General features: G+C 47.2%; 1 protein-coding gene across 1 annotated transcript in view; it reads left to right on the top strand.

Moving 5' to 3' along the window:
* The window catches only part of PRKDC (protein kinase, DNA-activated, catalytic subunit), an 836,940-nt gene that overhangs the window by 513,956 nt on the left and 299,873 nt on the right, over positions 1-23,111 (top strand). The window contains exons 53-54 of the mRNA XM_063923695.1: positions 19,844-19,971; positions 20,053-20,202. Coding sequence (XP_063779765.1) covers positions 19,844-19,971; positions 20,053-20,202 — 278 coding nt within the window. The remainder of the gene's footprint in view (positions 1-19,843; positions 19,972-20,052; positions 20,203-23,111) is intronic.

Raw genomic sequence — 23,111 nt, 5'->3', positions numbered from 1 at the left:
TTGTGGTGCCGAAACCGGATGGTTCGGTAAGACCCATTTTGAATCTAAAATCCTTGAATCCTTATTTGAATGTGTTCAAGTTACATAGAAACATAGAATTTGTCGGCAAATAAGAACCACTTGGCCCATCTAGTCTGCCCCTTTTTTTTTTTTTTATCTCTAACCTTAATTGATCCTTATTTCTTTGTAAGGATATCCTTATGTCTATCCCATGCATGTTTAAATTGCTCTACTGTCTTAGCCTCTACCACCTCCGATGGGAGGCTATTCCACTTGTCCACTACCCTTTCTGTGAAGTAATTTTTCCGCAAATTTCCCCTGAACCTCCCCCCATCCAGTCTCAGTGCATGTCCTCGTGTCCTATTGCTTCTCCATTTGGAGAATGTTTCCCTCCTGGACATTGTTAAAACCCTTGATATATTTGAAAGTTTCTATCATGTCCCCCCTTTCCCTTCTCTCCTCCAAACTATACATATTGAGATTTCTTAGTCTTTCTGGGTATGTTTTGTGATGTAGGCCATGCACTATTTTAGTTGCCCTTCTTTGTACAGCTTCTAATGTATTAATATCCTTTTGAAGATATGGCCTCCAGAATTGAACACCGTATTCTAGATGAGGCCGTACCAATAACCTATACAGTGGCATTATTACTTCTTTCTCTAACGTCCTAGTGGATGCTGGGGACTCCGTCAGGACCATGGGGGATAGCGGGCTCCGCAGGAGACAGGGCACATCTAAAAAGCTTTTTAGGTCACATGGTGTGTACTGGCTCCTCCCCCTATGACCCTCCTCCAAGCCTCAGTTAGGTTTTTGTGCCCGTCCGAGAAGGGTGCAAACTGGATGGCTCTCTTAAGGAGCTGTTTAGTAAAGTTTTTTTTTAGGTTTCTAATCAGTGATTCCTGCTGGCGACAGGATCACTGCAACGAGGGACTTAGGGGAGAGACTTGCAACTCACCTGCGTGCAGGAGGATTGAAGTTTTAGGCTACTGGACACTGAGCTCCAGAGGGAGTCGGAACACAGGTCAGCCTGGGGTTCGTCCCGGAGCCGCGCCGCCGATCCCCCTTACAGACGCTGAAGAAAGACGGCGGAACGGAGGTCCGGAAACAGGCGGCAGAAGACTTCACAGTCTTCAGAGAGGTAGCGCACAGCACTGCAGCTGTGCGCCATTGTTGCTACACGGCTCACTGACACGGTCACGGAGGGTGCAGGGCGCTGCTGGGGGCGCCCTGGGCAGCAATATAAATACCTATTTGGCAAATAAATACATCACATATAGCCATTAAGGCTATATGTATGTATTTAACCCAGGCCAGTTTTCCTAATAACCGGGAGAAAAGCCCGCCGTGAAAGGGGCGGAGCTTATTCTCCTCAGCACTCAGCGCCATTTTCCTGACCAGCTCCGCTGGTGAGGAAGGCTCCCACTCTCCCCTGCACTACAGAAACAGGGTTAAAGAGAAGGGGGGCATAAATTGGCGATATAATTATATATTAAGAGCCCATATATAGAAACAACACCTTCTAGGGTTGTTATATACATTATGGCGCTTTTGGTGTGTGCTGGCAAACTCTCCCTCTGTCTCCCCAAAGGGCTAGTGGGTCCTGTCCTCTATCAGAGCATTCCCTGTATGTGTGTGCTGTAGGTCGGTACGTGTGTGTCGACATGTATGAGGAAAATGTTGGTGAGGAGACGGAGAAAATTGCCTGTAATGGTGATGTCACTCTCTAGGGAGTCGACACCAGAATGGATGGCTTACTTATGGAATTACGTGATAATGTCAACACGCTGCAAGCCGGTTGACGACATGAGACAGCCGGCGGACAAATTAGTATCGGTCCAGGCGTCTCAGACACCGTCAGGGGCTTGTAAAAACGCCCATTTTCCTCAGTCGGTCGACAGACACTGACACGGACACTGACCCCAGTGTCGACGGTGAAGAAACAAACGTATTTTTCCTTTAGGGCCACAAGTTACATGTTAAGGGCAATGAAGGAGGTGTTACGTATTTCTGATACCACAAGTACCACAAATAAGGGTATTTTGTAGGGTGGGAATAAACTACTTGTAGTTTTGCCTGAATCAGATAAATTAAATGAAGTGTGTGATGATACGTGGGGTTCCTCCGACAGAAAGTTATGGGCGGTATACCCTTTTTCCCGCCAGTAGTAAGGGCGAGTTGGAAAACACACCTTAGGGTGGACAAGGCGCTCACACGCATATAAAAAACATGGCGTTACCGTTTCCAGATACGGCCGCCCTCAAGGAGCCAGCTGATAGGAAGCTGAAAAATATCATAACAGTATATACACACATACTGGTGTTATACTACGACCAGCAATCGCCTCAGCCTGGATGTGCAGCGCTGAGGGGGCTTGGTCGGATTTCCTGACTGAAAATTTTGATACCCTTGACAGGGACAGGATTTTATTGTCTATAGAGCATTTTAGGGATGCATTTCTATATATGTGTGATGCGCAGAGGCATATTTGCATTCTGGCATCAAAGAGTAAATGTGATGTACATATCTGCCAGACGAAGACACGACAGTGGTCAGGTGAGGCAGATTCCAGACGGCATATGGAAGTATTGCCGTATAAAGGGGCGGTCCATTGGACCTGGTGGCCATGGCAACAGCTGAAAAATCCACCTTTTGTTACCCCGAGTCACATATTGGCAGAAAAGGACACAGTCTTTTCAGTCTCAGTCCTTTCGTCCCCATACGGGCAGGCGGGCGAAGGCCAGTCATATCTGCCCAGGGGGAGAGGAAAGGGAAGAAGACTGCAGCAAGCAGCTCATTCCCAGGAACAGAAGCTCCTCACGGCTTCTGCCAAGTCCGCAGCATAACGCTGGGGCCGTACAAGCGGACTCAGGTGCGGTAGGGGGTCATCTCAAGAGTTTCAGCAACACTCGCAAGGGAACTCCGGGATCCTACATGTAATATCCCAGGTGTACATTGGAAATTCGAGACGTCTCCCCCTCACACAATTCACAGGCTGTATTCCCAGCAGGTGATAATCAAAGTACCCTTCTTACAACAAGGAAGGGGGTAGTATTCCACACTATATTGTGGTACTGAAGCCAACCGGCTCGGTGAGATCTGAAATATTTGAACACTTACATACAAGCATTCAAATCAAGATGGAGTCACTCGGAGCAGTGATAGCGAACCAGGAAGAAGGGGACGATATGATGTCACTGGATATCAGGGACGTTTACCTACAGGTCCAAATTTGCCCTTCTCACCAAGGGTACTTCAGGTTCCTGGTACAGAACTGTCACTATCAGTTCAGACGCTGCCGTTTGGATGGTCCACGGCGCCCCGGGTCTTTACCAAGGTAATGGCCGGAATGATGATTTTTCTTAAAAGAAACATGGACGCTTTCCTGATAAGGGCAAGGTCCAGAGAACAGTTGGAGGTCGGAGTAGCACTATCTTAAGTAGTTCTACGACAGCACGAGTGGATTCTAAATATTCCAAAATCGCAGCTTTTTCCGACGACACGTCTACTGTTCCTAGGGAAGATTCTGGACACAGTCCAGAAAAACGTGTTTCTCCCAGTGGAGAAAACCAGGGAGTTATCCGAGCTAATCGGGATCCTCCTAAAACCAGGAAAAGTGTCAGTGCATCATTGCACAAGAGTCCTGGTAAAAATGGTGGCTTATTACGAAGCAATTCCATTCGGCAGATTTCCCGCAAGAACTCTTCAGTGGGATCTGCTGGACAAATGGTCCGGATCGCATCCTCAGATGCATCAGCGGATAACCCTATATCCAAGGAAAAGGGTGTCTCTCCTGTGGTGATTACAGAGTGCTCATCTTCTAGAGGGCCGCAGATTCGGCATTCAGGATTGGATGCCGGTGACCACGGAGGCCAGCCTGAGAGGCTGGGGAACAGTCACACAGGGAAAAAATTTCCAGGGAAGTGTGATTAAGTCTGGAGAATTCTCTCCGCATAAATAAGCTTAGAGCAAATTTATAATGCTCTAAACTTAGCTAGACCTCTGCTTCAAGGTCAGCCGGTATTGATCCAGTGGGATAACATCACGGCAGTCGCCCACGTAAACAGAAGGGCGGCACAAGAAGCAGGAGGGCAGTGAAAACTGCAAGGATTTTTCGCTAGGCGGAAAATCATGTGATAGCACTGTCAGCAGTGTTCTTTCCGGGAGTGGACGACTGGGAAGCAGACTTCCTCAGCAGGCATGACCTCCACCCGGGAGAGTGGAAACTTCATAGGGAAGTTTTTCAACATGATTGTGGACCGTTGGCAAAGACCAAAGGTGGACATGATGGCGTCCCGCCCGAACAAAAACGGGACAGGTATTCCGCCAGGTCATGAGACCTTCAGGCGATAGCTGCGGATGTTCTGGTAACACCGTGGGTGTACCAGTCTGTGTATGTGTTCCCTCCTCTGTTTCTCATAACCAGGGTATTGAGAATTATAAGACATAGAGGAGTATGAACTATACTAGTGGCTCCGGATTGGCCAAGAGGGACTTGGTACCCGGAACTTCAAGAAATGCTCACAGAGGACTAAGGGCCTGGGGAGCTAAGAAGGGACTTGATTCAGCAAGTACCATGTCTATTCCAAGACTTACCGCGGCTGCGTTTGACGGCACGGCGGTTGAATGCCGGATCCTGAGGGGAAAAGGCATTCCATAAGAGGTCATACCTACCCTGGTCAAAGCCAGGAAGGAGGTGACCGCACAACGTCATCACCACATGTGGTGAAAATATGTTGCGTGGGTGAGGCCAGGAAGGCTCCACGACGGAAATTCAACTAGGTCGATTTCTACACTTCCTGAAAACAGGAGTGTTTTGGACCTCAAATTGGGGTTCATTAACATTTAAATTTCGGCCCTGTAGATTTTCTTCCAGAAAGAATTGACTTCAGTTCCTGAAGTCCAGATTGTAAAGGATGTATTGCATATACAGCTTTTTTGTGCCCCTAGGGGCACCGTGAGATCTCAACATAGTGTTGGGATTTCTTAAAATCATAGTGGTTTGAACCGCTCAAATCTGTGGATTTGAAATATCTCACATGGAAAGTGACCATGCTGTTGACAAATATCTCACATGGGAAGTGACCATGTTGTTAGCCCTGGCCTCGGCCAGGCGATTGGCAGAATGGGCGGCTTTGTCTTACAAAAGCCCATATTAAAATTTTCCATTTGAACAGGACAGAACTGGGACTCGTCTCCAGTTTCTTCATGAAGGGGTGTCAGCGTTTTCACCTGAAACAACCTCTTGTGGTGCCTGCGGCTACTAGGGACTTGGAGGACTCCAAGTTACTAGACGTGGTCAGGGCCCTAAAAATATATATATATATATATATATATATAGTTAGGACGGCTGGAGTCAGAAAGTCTGACTTGCTGTTTATACTGTATACACCCAACAAGCTGGGTGCTCATGCTTCTAAGCAGTCTATTGCACGCTGGATTTGTAGTACAATTCAGCTTGCACATTCTGTGGCAGGCCTGCCACAGACGAAATATGTAGATGCCCATTCCACAAGGAAGGTGGGCTCATCCTGGGCGGCTGCCCGAGGAGTCTCGGCATTACAACTTTGCCGAGCAGCTACGTGGTCAGGGGAGAACACGTTTGTAAAATTTTACAAATTTTGATACTCTGGCTAAGGAGGACCTGGAGTTCTCTCATTCGGTGCTGCAGAGTCATCCGCACTCTCCCGCCCGTTTGGGAGCTTTGGTATAATCCCCATGGTCCTGACGGAGTCCCCAGCATCCACTAGGACGTTAGAGAAAATAAGAATTTACTTACCGATAATTCTATTTCTCGTAGTCCGTAGTGGATGCTGGGCGCCCATCCCAAGTGCGGATTGTCTGCAATGCTTGTACATAGTTATTGTTACAAAAATCGGGTTATTACTATTGTTGTGAGCCATCTTTTCGGAGGCTACTTCGTTTTGTTATCATACTGTTAACTGGGTTCAGATCACAAGTTGTACGGGGTGATTGGTGTGGCTGGTATGAGTCTTACCCGGGATTCAAGATCCTTCCTTATTGTGTACGCTCGTCCGGGCACAGTACCTAACTGAGGCTTGGAGGAGGGTCATAGGGGGAGGAGCCAGTACACACCATGTGACCTAAAAAGCTTTTTAGATGTGCCCTGTCTCCTGCGGAGCCCGCTATCCCCCATGGTCCTGACGGAGTCCCCAGCATCCACTACGGACTACGAGAAATAGAATTATCGGTAAGTAAATTCTTATTTTCTTTCTGCTGCTGATTCCTCTCCCAATGCAGCCAAGCATCTGACTAGCCTTCCTCATTGCTTTGTTACATTGCTTACCTGCCTTTAAGTCATCTGAAATAGTGACTCCTAGATCCCTTTCCTCCTCAGTAGTTTCCAGAATAGTGCCATTAATACTATATTTAGCCTTTGGATTTTTGAGACCCAAGTGCATGATTTTGCATTTTTTGGCATTAAACTGTAATTGCCACACTCTTGACCATTCCTCTAGTCTACCTAGATCCTCAATCATTTGTTTTACCCCACCTGGTGTGTCTACCCTGTTGCATACATTTGTGTCATCTGCAAAAAGGCATACTTTCCCTTTAATGCCATTTGCAATGTCACCAATAAAGATATTAAAAAGCACTGGTCCAAGTACAGATCCCTGGGGTACTCCACTGGTAACATTTCCATCCTGTGAATGCACTCCATTTACCACAACTCTCTGTTTTCTATCCTTCAACCAAGATCTTATCCATTCAATAATTCTAATATCCAATCCCAAACTTTCAAGTTTATTTAGCAGTCTGCGATGTGGAACAGTGTCAAGATGGAATCCCTGCGAGCAGTGATTGTGGGCCTGGAAGAACAGGAATTCATGGTCTCCTTGGATATCAAGGACACCTACCTCTATATTCCAATTTGGCTGCCTCATCAGGCGTATCGGCGGTTCGCCCGGCTGAACGATCACTTCCAATTTCAGGCACTGCCCTTTGGGTCTGTCCACAGCCCTGAGCGTATTCACGAATGTGATGGCGGAGATGATGTTCTAACTCCGTGTACAGGGGGTTAATGCTGTCCCTTATCTGGACGATCTTCTGATAAAGGCAAGATCCAGGGAGCTTTTATTGCTCCATATCAACCGCACTATCCATCTTCTGTCAGACCATTGGTGGATCCTCAACTTACAGAATTCCCACTTGGAGCCAACTCAGAGGCTCCTGTTCCTGGGGATGTTGCTGGATACTGTGGCCCAGAGGATGTTCCTACAAGAAGACAAAGCGAGAACACTTCAGGAGATGGTCCGCATGGTACTCCGACATGCTCGAGTGTCCATCCATCTTTGCATACTATTATTGGCGAAGATGTTCGCCTCCTACGAGGCGATCCAATATGGCAGGTTCCATGCCAGAAGTTTTCAGCTGGAACTCCTGAGCAAATGGTCTGGTTCACATATTCAGATGCACCGGATGATACAGCTGTCGCCTCAGGCCAGAATTTCCCTCCTGTGGTGGCTGCAGTCCTCCAATCTACTGGATGGCCGGAGTTTCGGAATTCCAGATTGGACCCTGCTCACGAGAGATGCGAGTATATGAGAATGGGGAGCTGTCACCCAAGGGGCGCAGTTCCAGGGCAGGTGGTCAGCCCACGAAAGCAGCCTTCCGATCAATGCAATTGATATAATGCTCTGCTTCAAGCCTCTTCTCTGCTCAAGGATCACGGAATCTAGGTGCAGTCGGACAACGCCACAGCAGTGGCGTACATCAATCGACAAGGAAGGACAAAAAGCAGAGCCTGAATGCGAGAGGTGTCGAAGATACTCCTCTGGGCGGAAAGAAATGCAAGAGCAGTGTCCGCAATCTACATTCCGGGTGTGGACATCTGGGAAGTGGATTTCCTGAGTCGTCACGATCTCCAGCCGGGGGAGTGGGGACTCCACCAGCAGGTGTTCCAGCAGGTCATCAACCGGTGGGGCTGCCCGCAAATGGACATGATGGCTTCTCGTCTCAACAAGAAGCTTCACTGGTATTGCTCACAAACCAGGGACCTTCAGGCGAGGGCAGTAGACAAACTGACGTCATCTTGGCCTTACCAGCTGGTCTACCTGTTTCCTCCGATTCCGTTGCTCCCGAGAGCGCTCAAGTGCTTCAGAAATCATGGAGTCCAGGCAATTCTAATTGCCCCGGATTGGCCTCGAAGGGTGTGGTATGCTGATCTTCTGGACATGTCCGTCGAAGTCCCTTGGCCTCTACCACTACGAAGAGATCTTCTTTAACAAGGACTGTTCGTCTTCCCGGACTTACGGCGACTTCATTTGACAGCATGGAGGTTGAGCAGAACATCCTAGCTTTCCAAAAAGGGTATTGCTACCATGGTTCAGGCCAGGAAACCTGTAACGTCAAAACACTTTCATCATATCTAGAAGAGATATATCTCTTGGTGCGAGGAACGCACGTATCTGCCTGCTGAGTTTCTCTTGGGACGTTTTTATGTTTCCTGCAGGCTAGTGTGGATAAGGGCTTACGTCTGGGTTCCATTGAGGTCCAGATTTCAGCCCCCTCCATATTCTTCCAGAAGAAATTGTCAGTGTTGCCAGAAGTTCAGACCTTCTTGCAAGGGGGTACTCCACATACAGTACAACCTCCTTTTGTGCTGCCTACAGCACCCTGGGATCTGAATGTAGTGTTGGAATTTCTACAGTCTTCCTGGTTTGAACCTCTGATGACGGTAGAAGACACGTACCTCACGTGGAAGACGGTGATGTTACTGGCACTGGCTTCTGCTCGGTGTGTCTCAGAATTGGGGGCCTTGTCGTGTAAAAGTCCGAGGACAGAGCGGAGCTCCGCACTAGGCAGCAGTTCCTGCCGAAGGTTGTCTCTGCATTCCACTTGAATCAGCCTATTGTGATTACGTCCAGTTCTGGTGCTTCTGCTCCTCCGGAGGCATTGGATGCTGTGCGAGCCTTGAAAATCTATGTCAAGAGAACAGCTTGGATCAGAAAGACGGTTTCTTTGTTCGTGCTCTATGATGCACAGAAAAAGGGTTGTCCTGCTACAAAGCAGTCCATTGCTCGACGGATTAGGCTTACTATTCAACAGGCCTGTGTGTCGGCAGCCTTACATGTTCCTAAATCTCTGAAGGCCCACTCTACAAGATCAGTGGGTTCTTCCTGGACGGCTGCCCGTGGAGTCTCGGCCTTACAACTTTGCCGAGCTGCTACCTGGTCGGGTGAAGAATACTTTTGTTAAGTTCTACAAATTTTATACCCTGGCCAAAGAGGATGCCCGGTTTGGGCAGGCAGTGCTTTGGGACGTCCCCATCGTACTGGATTCCCCAATATCCTTTATGGATGCTAGAGAAAATAGGATTTTAATTACCTACCGGTAAATCCTTTTCTCGTAGTCCATAAGGGATGTTGGGGGTCATTCCGAGTTGATCGCACGTAGCAACTTTTTGCTGCTTGTGCGATCAAGTTGACGCCGCTTATGGGGGAGTGTATTTTAGCATAGCAGGGCTGCGATAGCCCTGCTATGCTCAAAAAGTTTCAAACAAAACAAGAGTAGCCCTATACCTACTTACCCTTTGCGACGGATCCATCGATGCAGATCCCGGATTTGATGTCAGAGATCCGCTTTCAAAACGCCTGGACATGCCTGCGTTCGCTGGACCACTCCCGGAAAACGGTCAGTTGACCCCCCGACATGCCTTCCTCCTGTCAATCTTCTTGCGGTCACCTGAAGAATGATGCGCGATCGCATGCCGCGCAATGTGCAGTACCGTCCCGATCGCACCGCTGCTAAGAAGTGCAGCATGCGATTGGGTCGGAATGACCCCCATTGGGAGCCCGCTTCAGTGCGTTGACTTTTCTGCAGGTTCTTGTTATGTGGTTACCTGTTCAGCTGTTGCTGCTGTTGTTACCAGCAGTTGCTGGTTGTTATATGTTAGTGAGGTGCTGGGGCGCCAAGGATGAAGTACAGATTTGTCCTCCTGCAACTAGCATCAATACGCCATGCAGCGGGAAATGCATGGTTTGAGTGAACTGATAGGCAACTCCGCTAGCATCGAGTATCTTATTTTAACTAAAATATGTCTAACAACATAATGTGACTAGGAAGCATAAGGAGACTGTGCTCATTAATTTGATATGTGACACTTGTATATCTGTGTGCGACTGATTCTGTATACGGAGAACAGATGAACTTTGTATGAAAAAAAGCCATGGCTGCTGCATCATAGCATTTCTTATGCAGTTTCAGAAACTCAGTCACACACAGATATACAAACGTATATCAAATTAATCAGCACAGTCACCTGTGTCCTTGTCGCACCACGTTGCATTTAAGACGCATTTTTGGCAAAAAGTCTCACGGGACCTGGTGAACAATGAAGGGCTATTTGACGTGACTGCAGCAAAGATATAAGAGGACACATCTGTATATCAGACATCAATAATTTTAACAAAGCTTCTTCTCTTAGAGAAGATGTTCCAGTACAACCGCATGCCATCTAAACAATTGTGACTCTGTGGAAAGATGTATCCCAGGCCACACAAAAAGCCACAATCACAGTATGCTGTGTAAATCTTTACCTGAGAAATTCAAAACTAAATGTAGCCAAGTCCACCCAGCCAATGAGGTTAGAGTCATAGACACTGTTGGTAATTAATTCCTGTGCAATTTGACATTGATGTTTGTAAAGGTCACAATAGGATAAATGTGGCTTTGGGATGTTTGCATTTGACTCGGGTAGTACAGGAGCAACCAAAATGTCAGCAAATAGTGGCATTATCAAATGGTACACCAGAAGCTATAGGGTTATAAGGCAAATATAGTATTACTCGTGGCACAATAAATTAACTCTGTTCTCATTCCTGGGAAGAAAGCCTAAAACAGGAACTACAGTACATACATAATACATACATACAGTATATGTCTTGTGGACTGAATTATTGATGTAAACTGACGTGGATATCTGGGTATTGGGGTAACAGTATTAGGGTAAATTATATGCTTTGTATTATGAGTAATGCAGTCTCACATAGGCATAAGTTTGCTTTGGACAGTAAATACAAACCAGTTTACCTTGTAACGTGAGTATGGGACCTGTTAAGGATACACAAAAAGTCAGAAACTCATGTTTATACTGTGGATAGTAAACTGCATTCAGGGGACCTGGGAGTTGAAACCCGCAGACTGCAAACTGGTAGAGGTCCTGAATACCAAATAATGAAAAGTCACCCAATAAAATGGTGGCTTAAAAATTACCACAGACCACCATGTTCTCATCACGCTTCAGTTATATTGTAAGGCACACTAATCATAAGGTTGTAGTTTTAACCTAGAATTAATTACCTTACACAGAATCAGCTGGGAAAGTAACTGCTGTGTTTAATCGGCTATTTGTGGAACAGACCCATTCTGGGTCGGGTGTCGCAGGTCGTCACTGAGCCACAACCCCAGTGGCACGTCGTGGGAAGGTGTTACCTGCACTTCTGCTCTGTGCGCAGCACAGATTCCCTCTGTGTGTACCGGGGACTACCTTGAGCTACTGACTGCAGCAACAGAGCTGAGGCCCCCAGAGCAGGAATCCGTTGAAGCGGCTGGCATGAGAGCTGCACAGGCAGTAACACCGCTGTCCACCCTGTGTGCAATCAAGAAAATACTGTAACACAAAGAGAAAAAATTACTACTGTTGCTGCAAGAGTCCTTAGGGCACTAAAAAAAACTGCCTGGCCTGGCCAGTGGGTGGAGTATAGGAAGGAGAAGCCAGAGCTGTCTGGAAAGTTGACTTGTTAGTAGCCAAACTTGTCCAGCACTAGCTATACCCCGTGGTATCGCCAGTGTCCCCATGGCTGAAAAAGAAATTGCTATCACTTACATAGAAGCAGCAGTGATAGCACTAATATGTTAATGCAGTAGGAGGCATAACGCTTCCTGCTGCATTACTGATCCTATCTGAGTCCAATGACGCAGTATTCTATAATATCCAACACCATTGGCCGACTGTGTGACCCATGGGGTCTTGCAAGCTAGCCACCATATTTGCTACCTAGGGGCCAGGAAAACTCAGTCCTCTGATGGAGATCCTGGCCTTGTCTCTCCCCTGCAACGGCGATGACACATCTCCGTTTGGGGAAACAGAGCCCGTTGCCACCCCATCCCTGCGGCAGTGTACAGATGTAGCCACGCTCATCTTTGCATGATGCGTATGCATAGCGGCATAGCTTGCGCAACTAGTCTGTCCTGCTGGGAAATGTGTGTATGCACGTACACGTCCATAGGGATTAACGGAGCAATCGTCGGCTGTAAATAGTTGCAGCCTGGTGAGCCATGCAGCAAGCCACGATGCAGCAAAGCTGTACATATCTGTAGTTAAATTGTTTTAAATACATAACAATTACCGTTGTGTCTCAAAGTGTTGCTTATTCCCAGTCTTATCTATTGATGTTAGTAATATTTTTAAAGAATAAAATGATTTTTACACATTATAAAAATAACAGAAACTGGTGTAAAGCTGCATCCATCACATTGTGCGTGTTAAACATATGTTCAACAATATAGTAAGTATGCAGCAAGACACATTTACCATAAAGATGAGTGTTCTTGCTGCTGCTCCCACCATGCCCCTAAATGGGCTGCAACTAAAATGCTACTTTGCATTTTGTATTCATGGTAACCTTTATTCTCTAGAAAAAAATATTGTAAACGTTTAGATTTACAATCACAGCCAGTATTACACATACCCATGCTTGACTGCCACCCTTGCCACTAAAGAAACTTAACTTATGCAAGGGCTGCTGACAGGTCTTGAGGGGTCGCTCGGGAAAGGGCACAGGTTTTTTTCCCACTCTCTGGGTGTTGTGGACACCCACGAATGGGAATAGTCCCTGTTAGTCGACATGCCAACTATCGGGATTGTTAGGGAGTGGGATCCCAGCGTCTGTATTGTGACTGGCGGTCTCACAACTACATCCCGTCTGGAGAACACACATTCAGGCCTAGACTCTCTGACAAGGACTAACAATCATACTGATAGAGCTGGTTGACAGACTCACTGAGAGGACAGAGAGACAAAGCGTACTGGAAGACAGAAACACAGACAGTGCTGGAAGACAGGTTCACAGGACACGCTGACACTGTTCTGGGAGACAGGCTCATAGGTCAACCAGACACATTACCAGTATCTATAGATCTGGTAGCTACATATAGTTCATACAGTATAGTAGCTGTGTGCTGGGAGCCTCCTGATGACATAAAGGACGTGTGTTGCCAGCAATCCCTGCACCATCCTAAGATCACCATTGCTGCATGCCCTTGGTAAAGAAGTTGGTAAACAAAAAAACATAGTTTGAACAATTTGGACCATTATCAGTCATTAGGGCAGCTAAAATAGCATCTTCTCTTACAGTTCAGAGAGCACTGTGGAATATAGCTCTGTGATGTCTGGGAGATCACCCTGTGGTCTAGGGAGACGTGTCTGTGCACCGCACCTATCCTTTTAAAAAAGGGACCAAATATTAATTGATATGTGGGCAGATGTATGATCCAGCAATATGGGGGGGAAGAGGTATCGGCGCATATTATGTGCGCTGATACCAGCTCCACCCCATGTATGATGGCAGAGGTGTGTGCACGGTGACAGGGGAGCTATGCGCCTCTGTCCATATCGGCGCTGCTATCTAAAAGATAGCACGCCGATATGCGGGGGCAATATAATCGTTCGACACCTGCAGCTGTCTATTTCGACAGCTGCAGGTGTTGTTGCCCTATCTCAACAGCAGGGAAAGCGCTGTCCCTGGCTGTGGAGGCATCCGTATTTCGGACTGTGGAGGAATCTGAACTCCCAGGAGATCTCGCGCATGCCCAGTGAGCAGGCCGGGTGAGCGACACAGTGCATCAGCACTAAGCCTATGCGCTGTGGGGAGGCTAGCATCGACCGCTGGATTGGTGGGGGGGGGGGGGGGGGGTTTCACTCCCCCACTTCGGCATCCGAGATGTTCATATATCTCAGCGCTGCTGCTTCCTGCTTCACCTTGGTAAAGAGGCAAAGCCGATAGCGTTATACCCACACGCTAAATGCAAGTATAAAACATTTACCCCACAGAGATGCTGTATATTGTGTTTAATTATCTAAAAATGGAGCAACTATCCAAAAATGATGTGCAGCAATGTATAAATTGCTCAGAGTGCTTTCCTACTTCTTTTTTCTCTTACGTCCTAGAGGATGCTGGGGACTCCGTAAGGACCATGGGGTATAGACGGGCTCCGCAGGAGACGTGCACTCTAAAGACTTTAGAATGGGTGTACACTGGCTCCTCCCTCTATGCCGCTCCTCAAGACCTCAGTTAGATCCTGTGCCCAGAAGAGACTGGATGCACTGCAGGGGAGCTCTCCTGAGTTTCTCTGAAATAGAATTTTATTAGGTTTTTTATTTTCAGGGAGCACTGCTGGCAACAGGCTCCTTGCTTCGAGGGACTGAGTGGAGAGAAGCAGGCCTACTGAAATGATAGGCTCTGCTTCTTAGGCTACTGGACACCATTAGCTCCAGAGGGTCGGAACCGTTTGTCCCAGAGCCGCGCCGCCGTCCTCCTCACAGAGCCGGAAGATAGAATCCGGGTGTGTATTAAGAAGAAAGAAGACTTCAAAGGCGGCAGAAGAGTTCAGATCTTCACTGAGGTAACGCGCGGCGGTAACGCTGCACGCCATTGCTCCCACAAGTACACACACAGCGGGCACTGTAAGAGTGCAGGGCGCAGGGGGGGCGCCCTGGGCAGCAATATTAACTTCAAAGGGACACTGGCAGATGGATTAGATACGGCGGAGGCGGAATATTAATAAAACCCCCGCCAGTATAAATAATTTGAGCGGGACCGAAGCCCGCCGGTGAGGGGGCGGAGCTTGATCCTCCAGCACTAACCAGCGCCATTTTCTCCACAGCACACTGCAGATGCTGGCTCCCCGGACTCTCCCCTGCTGAACACGGTTATAGAGGGCAAAAAAGAGGAGGGGGGGGGGGGCACATTTAATTGTCGCAGTGAGTTGTATTTATATATTTATATAAAAGCGCTGTACTAACTGGGATTTTATTCCAGGGTCCAGTGGCGCTGGGTGTGTGCTGGCATACTCTCTCTCTCTCTGTCTCACCAAAGGGCCTTATTGGGGGACTGTCTCCATATAGATAGATCCCTGAGTGTGTGGGGCTGTCGGTACGTGTGTGTTGGCATGTCTGAAGCGGAAGGCTCCTCTAAGGAGGAGGTGGAGCAGATGATTGTGGTGTCTCCGTCGGCAACGCCGACACCTGATTGGTTGGATATGTGGAATGTTTTAAATGCAAATGTGGCTTTATTACATAAGAGATTGGACAAAGCAGAGTCCAGGGATAAAACAGGGAGTCAATCAATGGCTTTGACTGTGTCACAGGGCCCTTCAGGGTCTCAAAAACGTCCCCTGTCCCAAGTAGCAGACACTGATACCGACACGGATTCTGACTCCAGTGTCGACTACGATGATGCGAGGTTACACCCAAGGGTGGCCAAAAGTATTCATTATATATTTATTGCAATATCACAGATAACCTCTCTGTCCCTGACACGAGGGTATGCATGTTTAAGGAAAAGAAACCTGAGGTAACCTTTCCCACATCTCATGAGCTGAACGCGTTATTTGAAAAAGCTTGGGAAATTCCAGACAAAAAACTGCAGATTCCCAAGAGGATTCTTATGGCGTATCCTTTCCCTGCACAGGACAGGGTACGGTGGGAATCCTCTCCCAGGGTGGACAAGGCTTTAACGCGCTTGTCCAAGAAGGTGGCGCTAACGTCTCCAGACACGGCAGCCCTCAAGGATCCTGCTGATCGCAGACAGGAAACTACCTTAAAATCAATTTATACACATACGGGTGCTTTGCTCAGACCGGCAATAGCATCGGCTTGGGTTTGTAGCGCGGTAGCAGCTTGGACAGATACCTTGTCAGCTGACATTGATACCCTAGATAGGGATACCATTTTATTGACCTTAGGTCACATTAAAGACGCAGTCTTATATATGAGAGACGCTCCGAGAGACGTTGGACTGCTAGGTTCGAGAGCCAACGCCCTGGCGATTTCTGCTAGGCGAGCCCTGTGGACCCGCCAATGGAAGTGTGATGCCGACTCAAAGAGGCACATGGAAGTTTTGCCTTACAAGGGTGAGGTTTAATTTGGGGAAGGTCTCGCGGACCTGGTTTCCACAGCTACTGCGGGTAAATCTACTTTTTTGCCTTATGTTTCCCCACAGCAAAAGAAAACACCACAATATCAGATGCAGTCCTTTCGGTCGCATAAATCCAGAAGAGGTCGGAGCTCTTCCTTCCTCGGCAGAGGTAAGGGTAGAGGGAATAGAATGCCTGCCACGGCTAGTTCCCAGGAGCAGAAGTCCTCCCCGGCTTCTACTAAATCCACCGCATGACGCTGGGGGCACGTCTTCAACTCTTCAGCCACGTCTGGGTTCAGTCAGATGTGGATCCTTGGGCGATGGAAATTGTATCCCAAGGCTACAAGCTGGAATTCGAAGAGGTGTCTCTGCGCCGATTTTTCAAATCGGCTTTACCAGCTTCTCCCCCAGAGAGGGAGATAGTTTTAGCTGCAATTCAAAAGCTGTGTCAATAGCAAGTGATTGTCAAGGTTCCCCTAATTCAACAGGGGAAGGGGTACTATTCAACCCTGTTTGTGGTTCCGAAACCGGATGGCTCTGTCAGACCCATTCTAAATCTAAAATCCCTAAACCTGTACTTGAAAAAGTTCAAATTCAAGATGGAATCGCTCTGGGCAGTTATCTCCAGCCTGGAAGGGGGGATTTTATGGTGTCACTGGACATAAAAGATGCATACCTTCATGTCCCCATATATCCCCTTCATCAGGCGTACCTGAGATTCGCTGTACAGGACTGTCATTACCAGTTTCAGACGTTGCCGTTTGGGCTTTCCACGGCCCCGAGGATTTTTACCAAGGTAATGGCGGAAATGATGGTGCTCCTGCGCAGGCAGGGAGTCACAATTATCCTTGGACGATCTCCTGATAAAAGCGAGATCGAGAGATCAGTTGCTGATAAGCATGTCACTCTCCCTGAGAGTGCTCCAGCAGCATGGCTGGATTCTAAATCTACCAAAGTCACAGTTGGTTCCAACGACTCGGCTATCGTTCTTAGGCATGATTCTGGACACTGAACAAAAGAGGGTTTTTCTCCCAATGGAAAAAGCCCAGGAACTCCAGAACATGGTCAGAGACCTGTTAAAACCGAACCGAGTGTCAGTTCATCAATGCACTCGAGTACTGGGAAAAATGGTGGCTACCTACGAGGCCATCCCCTTCGGCAGGTTTCATGCGAGGACATTTCAGTGGGACCTTCTGGACAAGTGGTCCGGGTCCCATCTTCAAATTCATCAGAAAATAAGCCTGTCCCCCAGTGCCAGGGTGTCTCTCCTGTGGTGGCTGCAGAGTGCTCACCTTCTAGAGGGTCGCAGGTTCGGCATTCAAGGCTGGTTTCTGGTGACCACGGACGCGAGCCTCCGAGGATGGGGAGCAGTCACACAAGGAAGAAATTTTCAGGGACTATGGTCAAGCCAAGAGGCTTATCTACACATAAACATACTGGAATTAAGGGCCATATACAACGGCGTACGACAAGCGGAGAATCTTCTTTGCGACCTACCGGTTCTTCAATTAGACAACGTCACAGCCGTGGCTCATGTAAACCGCCAAGGCGGGACAAGGAGCAGAGTGGCAATGGCGGAAGCCACCAGGATTCTTTGCTGGGCGGAAGATCACGTAAGCGCTCTGTCAGCAGTCTTCATTCCGGGAGTGGACAACTGGGAAGCAGACTTCCTCAACAGACACGATTTCCATCCAGGAGAGTGGGGACTTCATCAAGAACTTTTTGCAGAGATAACAAGTCTTTTGGGACTTCCTCAAATAGACATGATGGCGTCACGCCTCAACAAGAAGCCTCGGAGGTATTGTGCCAGGTCAAGGGACCCTTAGGCAGTAGCGGTAGACGCCCTGGTGACACCATGGGTGTTTCAGTCGGTCTATGTATTCCCCCCTCTTCCTCTCATCTCAAAAATATTGAGAATCATAAGACGAAAAAGAGTGCAGACAATACTCATTGTTCCAGATTGTCCTCGAAGGGCCTGGTATTCAGATCTTCAGGAGATGCTCACAGAAGATCCATGGCCTCTTCCTCTCAGGGAGGACCTGTTGCAGCAGGGGCCCTGCGTGTTCCAAGACTTACCGCGGTTACGTTTGACGGCATGGCGGTTGAACACCGAATCCTAGCTGGGAAAGGTATTCCGGAGGAAGTCATCCCTACTCTGATAAAGGCTAGGAAGGAGGTGACGGCGAAACATTATCACCGTATCTGGAGGAGGTATGTATCTTGGTGTGAAGCCATGAATGCTCCTACGGAAGATTTCCACCTGGGCCGTTTTCTCCACTTTCTACAGACAGGAGTGGATATGGGCCTGAAGTTAGGCTCCATTAAGGTACAGATTTCGGCCCTATCTATATTCTTTCAGAAGGAATTGGCTTCTCTCCCAGAAGTCCAGACTTTTGTAAAGGGAGTGCTACACATCCAGCCTCCTTTTGTGCCCCCAGTGGCACCATGGGACCTTAACGTGGTTTTACGTTTCCTAAAATCTCACTGGTTTGAGCCTCTTCAAACAGTTGAATTAAAATTTCCCACTTGGAAGGTGGTCATGTTGTTGGCCTTGGCATCTGCAAGGCGGGTGCCCGAATTGGCGGCTTTGTCTCACAAAAGCCCCTATCTGATTTTCCATGTGGATAGAGCAGAGTTGAGGACTCGTCCTCAATTTTTGCCTAAGGTGGTTTCATCGTTTCATATGAACCAACCTATTGTGGTGCCTGTGGCTACGGGAGACTTGGAGGATTCCAAGTCCCTTGATGTAGTCAGGGCCTTAAAAATTTACGTAGCCAGGACGGCTCGGGTTAGGAAAACAGAGGCACTGTTTGTCCTGTATGCAGCCAACAAGGTTGGTGCTCCTGCATCTAAGCAGACTATTGCTCGCTGGATCTGTAACACGATTCAGCAGGCTCATTCTACGGCTGGATTGCAGTTACCAAATTCGGTAAAGGCCCATTCCACTAGGAAGGTGGGCTCTTCTTGGGCGGCTGCCCGAGGCGTCTCGGCTTTACAGCTTTGCCGAGCAGCTACTTGGTCGGGTTCAAACACCTGTGCAAAATTCTACAAGTTTGATACCCTGGCTGATGAGGACCTCCTGTTTGCTCAGTCGGTGCTGCAGAGTCATCCGCACTCTCCCGCCCGGTTTGGAGCTTTGGTATAATCCCCATGGTCCTTACGGAGTCCCCAGCATCCTCTAGGACGTAAGAGAAAATAAGATTTTAAACCTACCAGTAAATCTTTTTCTCCTAGTCCGTAGAGGACGTTGGGCGCCCGTCCCAGTGCGCACATATTTCTGCAAGTCTTGTATACAGTTGTTGCTTACATAAGGGTTATGTTACAGTTAAGATCAGTCTTTGGCTGATGCTGTTTTGTTCATGCTGTTAACTGGTTGCGTATATTCCAGGTTATATGGTGTGGGCTGGTATGAATCTTGCCCTTAGATTAACAAAAATCCTACCCTCGTACTGTCCGTCTCTTCTGGGCACAGTTTCTCTAACTGAGGTCTGGAGGAGGGGCATAGAGGGAGGAGCCAGTGTACACCCATTCTAACGTCTTTAGAGTGCCCATGTCTCCTGCGGTGCCCGTCTATACCCCACGGTCCTTACGGAGTCCCCAGCATCCTCTACGGACTAGGAGAAAAAGATTTACTGGTAGGTTTAAAATCTTATTTTTTTTAACCTCACAATTTTTTTTTATTTAAGAACACAGAAGGCCCAGTGTTTTCTTGTGTGGAAAAAGAATTAAAACGACATCAGACCAGTAATAAAGAAGACAAGTTCATTATGTGTTTAAACAAAGTGGTGAAGAATTTCCCCCTCTTTGCGGACAGGTAGAACCCCCTCTCAGTTTACACTATATTGTTTTGTTTCTGTTTTCATTTTATTTACTTTTTTATTGTATTTATTTACAGATTTATGAACATTGTTCTCTACTTACTTCCAAAGCTCCATGGCGTTCTCAAGACCCAGTGCCTTGAAATAATAATGTGCAGGGCACAGGAAGTGCCAGATCTTTATTTTGAGTTAAAAAACAAAGATTTCAAGCAAATTATGAGCAACCGGTAAGGAAAAGGTCTATAGTTTAATGTTTGTGTACAATGTGTGTGTGTATATATTGTAAAACGGGTACTGGAAATAAATACTCGCGAGGCAGGTCTACCGGTTAAAACAGTATCTTTATTGGCTTCAGACACTGACTGGGCAAAGCATATTCAGGTTTAGGCCTTGTCACACACAGGTACATAACTGAAAAATAAGCAAACATAAAAAGTCCTAGCACTCCTTGTGCTCAATAGTTAATCCGCTGCAGTGGCTTGCAGCCGCATATGCCATGCTCTCACGGCACGGCCAATGCCCACAGTCCCTGGCACTACAAACTGTTGCTATCTGGCCTCTGACAGGCATCAGCGCACAGAACCCTGGGTGAATGGAACTTTTAAACTTCTCTCCTGCCTCTGACTTCCTGCTGTCTCTGGGTGAGCTTGAAAAAAAACCCAGACCTCTGTTTCTCCAGTTGCAGCAGTGCAGTTCAGAAAGCCCGGAGTTATAAATTCCACAGCAGGTGCAAAATGGGCAAGTTTTGTTCTCTTCTCCCTTGGAGGGAGCTGATCCCACCAGAATGTGGGCAATTGTGGTGAGACACAAGTCCTCTCATATATGTAAAATGAATGGCTTACGCTGCTCTTCACCACTATGGGGAATTATGCGCGCTGGCAGCCACTAGATGGCGCCCGACAGAGCAATTCAAGTGTTGCTCCATACGGGTGTACACAGCCTCCAGCGTTGAAATTACTGTTATTTTGTTACGTCATTTTCCTGGGCTGGTAACAAGTATATGGCTTTTTAAGGGGGCTGGTAACAAATATATATTACCAACCTGTTAAAATGACGAAACAACATAACAGTAATGTTAGCGCTGGGAGCTGTGTACACCCAAACGGAACAGCACTTGAATCGCTTCACCGAGTGCCATCTAGTGGCCGCTGACTTACACAACACTTGACTTTTACCCCCCATAGAGGTCAGGAGCAGCAATAGTAGATAAAATGTGTAGTTAGCACTGCTGAATTGCGCAATAGGGCAGCTAAGAAGGAAGCATTCCTAGGGTGTTATCCTCCCCCAAACACTGATATATACAAGAAAAATGTAGCGCGCTCTCTCCTTGGTGCCTTGCCTAAGTGCATATAAGTGAGTATACAGCATAAAATAAAATAACTTAACTTCCCTGTAATTGGTCTGATGGATCTCGTTTGCTAAAAGACACTGTTCTAAAACACTTGCAAAAATAGTGATAAATGTCCAGATGGCGGAACATGTGAAAACACAAATATAAACAATCTAGTGTAGCATATTCACAAATGTTGTCGACTAGAAAATGTCAAATTAGACACAATGTGCAGTGTCGTATTAGGTGCGGTGAGATACCGCGCAGTAATAACGGGCTTTGTAGACGCTATTGGGCTATCCAATAACAGACCATTTTTAATGTGCTGTAAGCAACCCGTTATTGGCTGATAAAACATGGGATCCGTGATAACATCCAACACCCATGTGTTTGCATCCAATAACAGGTCTCCTGGTGCTGCTTATCGGGGTTTCTGCTGTGTGTGCCTGAGGCAAGGAAAGCAGAATCCACCATTACGTGCCATCTTACAGGGCTAATAGGATAGCCCCAGGGAAATCCTTTAGCTGCGGTAACTCACCGCAGCTAATAGGATACCACCCAATGGTCCTAATTCCTGGTTGATTGCAAAAGCAAAATCTTCCTCTAAAGGGAAAATCCATATGTACTGCAGGGGGGCAGATACTGTATAACCTGCAGAGAGAGTTAGATTTGAGGGGTGTAGTATGGTATGCCGGCGGCCGGGCTCCCGGCGGCCAGCATATCAGCTACGCGTGCCACGCTATCTATTTTCCCTCCAGGGGGGTCGCGTACCCCCAAGAGGGAGAAAACGTGTTGGTATGCCGGGTGTCAGGATTCCGGTGCTGGTATACGGTGCGCCGGGATCCCAACAGCCGGCAAGCTGAAGACCACCCAGAATTGGGTGGGGTGTGTTCAAACTGAAATCTAAATTGCAGTGTAAATATAGCAGCCAGTATTTACCCTGCACAAAAACAAAATAACCCACCCAAATCTAACTCTCTCTGCACATGTTACATCTACCCTTCCCTGCAGTGCACATGATTTTGTCCATTAGTGTAAAATGTTGCTTTTGCAATTAACTTTGAATTAGGCTGAATATCTCTTAGTGGCACTGACTGAAACATACAAAGTGTACAGGTAAAAGTTTAAGAGACAATATTTATTAAAAGTTCCAAGTAAAAAATCCATATGCAAACAGGATATCGTGTAATCACAGATGGTACATTCGAAATTGATGAGGGTGTCTTCATTCCAGATTGTGATGTAAAAAGGTGCACCTAAGGACTGTGTAGATGTCTTGAGCTCCCAGGGTAGCATCAGCTCCTCCAAATGGAATCCACCCTCGCTTTAGCTAAATCGTTTCAATCCGCACTTTGTCAAGGCATAAGAGTGGGTCAGTACTGCACAGGTATTTATACCTGAATTGGCTAGAATTCCTAATTATTGGGAGGAGCCACCATCAGTTACAGTAACAGAAAAGTACATACATAAGAATATCATTAAAGCTGTTCTATCTAATACATAAAATGTATACTTCTCAAAACACTCAAATTAAAAAAACGTCATGAGGAAAAGCTTTAGGAGAATAAAAATAAATAATACATTTGAGTAGAGGAAGTACCTAATACTTACAGTGCTTTCTAATTTCTGTGTCCTCCATGAACCCAACGTATTGGTTCCACTTTCACATAGTAAACATTGTGAGCTATTTATTTGGTCCTGGAAGTGCTCCGGCAGCCATATTTAAGAAGGTTCATTTGTGTTAATTCCACATAATAAACCGGGTAAGATACTTACATATGTGGTCCCAGTCACATGATCCGCCCT

This window comes from Pseudophryne corroboree, chromosome 5 (genome assembly GCF_028390025.1).
Source record: "Pseudophryne corroboree isolate aPseCor3 chromosome 5, aPseCor3.hap2, whole genome shotgun sequence".
In the NCBI taxonomy this organism is placed as follows: domain Eukaryota; kingdom Metazoa; phylum Chordata; class Amphibia; order Anura; family Myobatrachidae; genus Pseudophryne; species Pseudophryne corroboree.
This window is presented reverse-complemented; position numbering and strand designations above follow the sequence as displayed.